Genomic DNA, 6,791 nt, shown 5'->3' with positions numbered 1-6,791 from the left:
GCGGGTATGATGAATAGATCTGCAGCGGAGCACGGCTGTCAAACCTCAATGAACACACACATCCAGCAGACAGCTCTACCACCTTCTCATTATTGCCAAATGCGCGATCTAACTGCGACTTGCTCATTTGGAACGGCGCAACAGCGTCTGAGAATAAGAGAACGCAACGTGCTGTGCGTTAAAGCCGAAATGAATTTCATGACGTGCAACCCAGAACTGGGCGAGAAACATACAGGCTCATCCAAGGCTCTTTAATATTTAATCACCATAGGCCTCTTTTGAAGACACAAATTTCAACAGTATATGCCACAGTCTGTACTTACAGCGTAAGAATACTAAACTGAGTTTGCTGTGTGAAGTAAGAATGATGTTCAATTGTTGTGTGCATTTCTTCGTTAGTCATCTTGGAAAATTGTATAAAGGCAATAGCTGGCAGATTGGCAGATCTGCCCGTTTATAGTAGGCTACATAGTACATACTATATACTATAATATATATATTCACATATATTTAAAATCTGCCAGCTGATGGTTATTGAGTTGTTTGATACATCGAATAAGATTTATATGGTATAACTACTATTAGTTCAATATCAAATAAACCCTGAGGCGAATGATTTGTCGGTTGGCGTTTATCACATGTTTATCACATTTCGTTTTTTTTTTATATATATAGATACTTTTTTTTCAATAGCTTGTGTGCTTAAATATTTATTTGGACATCTCTTTAAATTGTTTTGCATGTGTTAAAATATAATACGCTTTATAATGAACAAAGGTGAACGTAAAGACAGGTAAAAACTTAAATTCTGCATGTCTGGAAATAATTGACAACGTTTCGTTGTTGTTGTTTTTGCAGAGCAAAATTGATAATAATTATGAAAACAGTTAGGCTAAATATTGTGAGACAAGACGTACCTTTTTATAAATGACCCTTTAACTGTTATTTATCATTTTTGTATTGTTGTTATTTTTTATTTTTGTACACATATGATTTGTTAATCATTTCGAAGGTCTGAACTATGGTTTTACAATTCTAGATTTAGTATTCCACGTATTATCATCATGACAATTATTGTTTTTCCCATGTAATCAATTATGCGCATAACTGTATGTCGCCTTTGGCACGAGTGTGTGTAAGAGAAGAGTTCAAGACATGGTGAACTTATTCGTTCATAAAGCCTATACTTGTGATTTGTTTTGTTGAAGGTGCTTTACGATTATTACACCTCTGTGAAAAATGTGGGGGCATTTAGCCAACCTATTTAATTTAAAATGGAATTCCTTATATTTGCCCCTGCAGTTAAATGAACGAAATTCTTAGAATTATACCAATAATATCCTACTGCCCTTGAAAAAAAAAATCAAAATGCAATGGACATCAGTGACAATAGAATAAATGTGCAAGTGCTAAATAAGGGGCTCCAACACGTCAGAGGCCTGTGGTTTGTCTTAACGTGCTTTGATGGCAAACACTTGGGGTAAATGTACAGTTAAAATATTCTATTCGCAGGTCCCCAGGCGGAGCACCGACAGTCCCTGGCTTCATTAAAATTTCATCACTATCCCTATGAAAGGGGGGAAATGTTCAGGGGAAAGAGATAGAAAACAGAAGACCTAATTATAACAAAGGAAAACAGCGCTGCCCTTTCGTTTTTGAGTGTGACCACCATGGTTTTTAAAGCATGAGAATCACATGTATGCGATACCGCTAACAGGTCAGTGCCCCCTCTTGGATCAGTCTATTAAAGGAAGGTAGAATAAAATGACACATTCAATTTTCTTGGAAATATAAATTTAAGCGCACCCGTATTGAATGATCCTATATTTTAGTCTACCTCTCTGTTTCTCCCAGACTCATTTGGTTTAAAAAGGAATAAAATCCGATCGATATTTTTCGCACCTATCTAAAAGTTAAAGAGTAGCTGGCTCGGGATCGTCCATAAGTGAATCTGATTGCTTAGATTCATTTCCATTCCCGACGAGCCTCTCCATACAGCCCTCCATGACCGACTGTAATTAACAGCTCCAGTTAATGATTACTTACTTAGTAGTAATTATCTGATTTTCATAATTCCATGTGTAATTTAATAATTCGTTCATATCATCGTGTTAAGTGATCAGCTCGTTTAGCATAACTGATTTTTTTCCCTTTGAAGCAGGTTAGAATTGATGATAACTGTTGGGTCTATTTAGTCAGAGAGCTTCTAAAAAAAATATCCATGCATGCACCAAGTAATAAATCGAATGCTGTTATGATTGTTATAAGGCTTTACACTTAATAAAAATATAATTGCGGATTTAATGAAATATTTTGGAAAATAACTCTATAATAGTCAACGTAACATTATCGAGGTTTGGGAAAAAAAAAAAATACGAATTTTCTTTCGACTAGATATTTTCAGAGTATTTTTCCCAGTATAGCTTAAAAAAGTCATATTATGTCAAACGTACTTGTTCATGTTTCAAATGCGTTCAAAAATGTGATGTCAAAAATTAAATCTACGAAAAAATACAATTCTGATAAAATATATTACGTTCGTGTTTTTCAAAAGAACAAAACGAAATGCAAATTGCCTTCGTCATCTGTTAAATCCCTTTGAAGATCGTCAGGAAACATCAATGGCGAAACCTCCTCTATTCAGGCGGCTGTCCGTGGTGCTGAAAGCAATTGGTACGCCTAGAATGCCATGACATGAGCGGCGCTACTGAGATGACACTCCCGTCTCTTTTTTATTTATTTATTTTTTTCCCTTTTTCATACGGCCTAACAGTGAACTGAGTCAGTCTTCAAAGGGCTGCCTATGTCGGCAGAAGAACGAGAACCATCGACTGTGGATTTAAATGGAGCCCGGCACGTTGGCAGGCGAGGTGTTTTTCTGGCGGCCTGACATCTGGCAGCGCTGTGCTCGAGGGACCTCCCCAGATCTCTATAGACTTCATGATTAGACTCTAATAGAATATTAGCATTTGCTCTCAGGTAGGCTTCCAAGGGTTGTGAATGCTAGCAGCAGCAAGTCGTTCGTGAATACACCAAGCGTAGCTCTACAGCTCAAGATGTCAAGACGTCTTTTTTTAAGCAAACAGCAAGATACTAAACTAATCTGTCTTGCAACAGAAATAAGAAAAAAAATGCAAATTGGTGTTAAAGACACGTGTAATCCACATATTGATCGACATAAGATAGAGGCAAACATTTACATATTATTTATAACATATAGTCCACATGTGTATACGGAAACGTTGGACGTTTGAAACCGTTTAGGCCTTTGAATATAAATGAACCCATTGAGAGCGTTCCATAAAATGTTAAAATTTTGTTCTTTAATGAAACACATAGTTCAATTCAATTATCAAATACTAACTTAAATATACATTGATGTAATAAATTAATGAATTGATCCGACAATTAAACCTAAAGCAACAGACATTACAGTTACCGCAGCTAAAACAGCAATACAGCAAATACCTGTACGGATATGTTATGTGTATGTCCAAATGAGATATTTACATTTTACGTGAATGCTTCCAGGAAACTCATCTTTTTCATTAAGAAAACATTATTAAACATGGTGAATTTAACAAGCAACGACTCCATAACAGTACGCGTATATTTAGCTATACAAATAAATAAGCAGATAACATACATGAAAATAATTTCAAAGAAAATGTTCTCATATATATCTCGATTGTGCCTTCTCGAAACAACGAAAGAAACAAATTAAAAGTGGCCTGTTTCAAGCAGTTTCCCCATTTGCAGAGGGCCACGTTTTCCTTGTAGTCTCAATATGATTTTCTCAAGCAAAAACGTGGAGGGAATCCCAATAAATATGTAATGAAGTAAACATTACCTCACATGATAAATAGTTCATAAGAAACATAGCCAGAGCGCAGGCGTATTGCAACAGATATTTGGCGGAACAAATCCCATTACTAACAACAATTGAGCCTCACCTCGTGTTCAGTATATCCAGTATCTTCTATTTTAATAACTAAGAGGTCAGTTAAAGCAAATGAACGTCCTAAATCCATATGCTTTCACAATAAAAATATATGGATATTCTCGTCGCCAATTGCCTAATTGTAGGCTATGTTTATCATTATTAAAATCACAGAAGTGGAATTAAGAAGACGACAGACAAAATTATGCATGTGACAGCTAAATCAATATTTTACAAGGAGCTGTTGGTTATTATCTAATAATGTTGCAGAATCGTTCGTGGAGTTAATTCGTAATGTCCTTTTTTTCTAATGAACCCTGAAGTAACACCAGATTGAAGCGTGACATACTGAGAAATAAATATTTCAAATAAAAAACATTGACAAGACACTGTCACCCTTTTGACCTGAAGTTTCCCTCCCCTTAGGGTTGATCAGTTTATAATTAGGCTACTGGTGTTGTGTGTATAGCTTGATACAGAACACTTTCTGGTAAATGACTAAAATATGTTATTTCGCTTCAGGCAGTCTGTCTGGTTGAGGCTTAAAGAGTCACGCTCCTCTGCTATAGAAAGTGTGCTGGAATAAGTGAGGAAAAACGAATGGTCTTACTTGATCAGTCAAACGATCCTTTAAATGATTCCACATCCCCTTTGCGTAATACGTGACAGTGATTTGGTATTTTCAAATGTCTCTTTTGAATGTCATGAAATTCTGGTTCAATGCACAAGTTATTGATGATTGAAAAAGGTGTGAGATAAGAAATATTTTACAAATCGTCTCTAAACAGTTTTAGGAGTCTCTCGACACGTCGTGCTGGTCTTCTGCTCGAGCTAGACGCAGGCCGAGTATTTCATGCGTTTTTGTTTCTGCCTCTGGTTGCAAAACCAAACTCGCACAACGTTCTTTTTGAGGTCCAGCTTCTCTGCGATGGCTGCGATTTTCTCTGAGGATGGACGAGGCTGAATAGCAAAATAAGCTTCGAGGGACCTTTTCTCGGGGGCCGCGATGGAGGTCCGCTTCCTCTTCTTCTCGGCCCCGTTGAAGAGCTCAGGTTTGTTCAGCTTCTCCCGGTGAGACTTTTCAGCCTCCTCCAGCCAGGCTTGCAGGATGGGCTTCAGGGCGATCATGTTGTTGTGGGACAACGTGAGAGATTCAAACCGGCAGATGGTACTCTGGCTTAAAGAGCCTACGCCAGGAATCTTCAGGTTGGCCAGCGCTGACCCTACATCCGCTTGGGTCACGCCGAGTTTGATCCGACGCTGTTTAAAGCGCTCAGCGAATGCCTCCAAGTCTCTGGGATCTGCATCCACGTCGCTCATGCAGCCCATGTGGGATTGCAGCCCATGGGCGTGAGCCATGTTGATGGCAGCTTGGTGCATGTGGTTCATGCCTGCCATGTGGGCAGGGTGCGCAGGCGTGGAGACCACCGAGCCGTCTGGCCCGGCCATGGCTCCAGCAAGTGCCAGTCCCGGGGTGATGTGGTCCAGCAGGTCGCCCTCCAGTCCCTGATGCGGCTGGTGATGGTGGTGATGGTGGTGGTGGTGGTGATGGCTCCCGAGAGCTGACGGGTGCGAGATGGGCACGGACGACGAGGAAGACGAGGAAGTGCACGGAAGCGTGTTCATGGTGTGGTAGGTTGCGTCCGGCTTGTAGGGGCTGTGATGAGGAGGGTGATGATGGCTTTTGGTCTGCGAGACTATATCCACCGCCGCCAGAGCTTCCGCGCGGGCCAACAAACTCTCATCCAATCCGCCGAATATATTGCTCTGCAATTGCAAATAGAATGCACACATAACTGTCAGCAGGGAATTTGCGCTCCACTCCGAGCTTTTAAAACATTTCCAGCATTAAAAAAAAAGGAATCCTAAAAAAGAACACACAAAACAAGACACATGCAACATCCCAGGTCATAAAAATTCATACGAAAGGCAAACCCGGCTGAATACATAAGTTGGGGGGGAAATGGAGGTGTTGGGTGATTTGCTGTGCAGGCATGAAAAAAACATCAAGCAGAAAAAGTGGGCTGTCAAAATGTGCCTTTAAGCGGTGATTATGCAGAATACGTACCGGTGGGGTTGGGAGACATGCTCGGCGCATCGCCTCGGAGCTGCCGCTGCTGATCGTGTTGCTGTGTCTGGACGACGAACAGGACGAGGGCGCGTTGGAAGTCAAAGTGGAAGAGGACGAGGAATGCAAACTGGAGTATTTGGCCTCGGCCAAACTGGTGTGGGTCATGGCGAAAGCCTGCTTGCTGTTCAGAGACATCATCATCATATTTGCGATCGAGTCTTGGTGAGTTCCTTTTAATAAGTTAAGACTCCGCCTTCTTCTTCTTCGACTGGAGTTCAAGCCCAGTCGCTGCGCGGAAGCCTCAAGTCTCTGGCGCTGCAACGAACGTGGAGAGGATGATGCACCAAGTCTCTAGATAGCTCATCTAGTGCTGCCTAATGCTCTCAGAGAACGCTCTCCTGGTCGCTCCGTTGCGTGCCGTGGCTTGAGATGTGTCGCGAGCACCAGTAAGCCATGCAACCTGTCGGTAAACTCCTTCAAAGATCACGTCAACTCTATTAAAACGCTCCACAGAATTTTCCTCCGCCCTCACAAAATATCGTACATTTGTCACAGCGGAATCTGATGCCTTTAGTGAGTTTGTCTTTACTCACGTTTTTAGAACGAGTGCAAAAAGTTTCTCCTCTTTTCTCTTCGCTCAAATCTCCAAAACGACGTTGCTCAAAACAATATCGCTCGTTAACCTTTATCCCGAATCTTGTTGAATTTGATTATGGGATAAAGGTGACAGTCGACTACATTCAATGCTGCGGGGACTCGATCTGCCTGTGCTCCAAGGCG

General features: G+C 40.8%; 1 protein-coding gene across 1 annotated transcript; it reads right to left on the bottom strand.

The window, feature by feature from the left end:
• Positions 1-4,244: 4,244 nt before the first annotated feature.
• pou4f2 (POU class 4 homeobox 2) lies at positions 4,245-6,307 on the bottom strand. Its single transcript, XM_056271770.1, has 2 exons — positions 6,009-6,307; positions 4,245-5,707 (listed from the first exon to the last, which is right to left on the bottom strand). Exons 1-2 carry the CDS (start codon positions 6,213-6,215, stop codon positions 4,772-4,774), a joined length of 1,143 nt encoding a protein of 380 aa, XP_056127745.1. The 5' UTR covers positions 6,216-6,307; the 3' UTR covers positions 4,245-4,771.
• Between the last annotated feature and the right edge of the window lie 484 nt (positions 6,308-6,791).

This window comes from Rhinichthys klamathensis, unplaced genomic scaffold (assembly GCF_029890125.1).
Source record: "Rhinichthys klamathensis goyatoka isolate OS25496 unplaced genomic scaffold, OSU_Roscu_1.1 h1tg000325l_1, whole genome shotgun sequence".
NCBI lineage: Eukaryota > Metazoa > Chordata > Actinopteri > Cypriniformes > Leuciscidae > Rhinichthys > Rhinichthys klamathensis.
The sequence above is the reverse complement of the archived record's forward strand: the minus strand, read 5'-3'. Positions and strand labels throughout refer to the sequence as shown.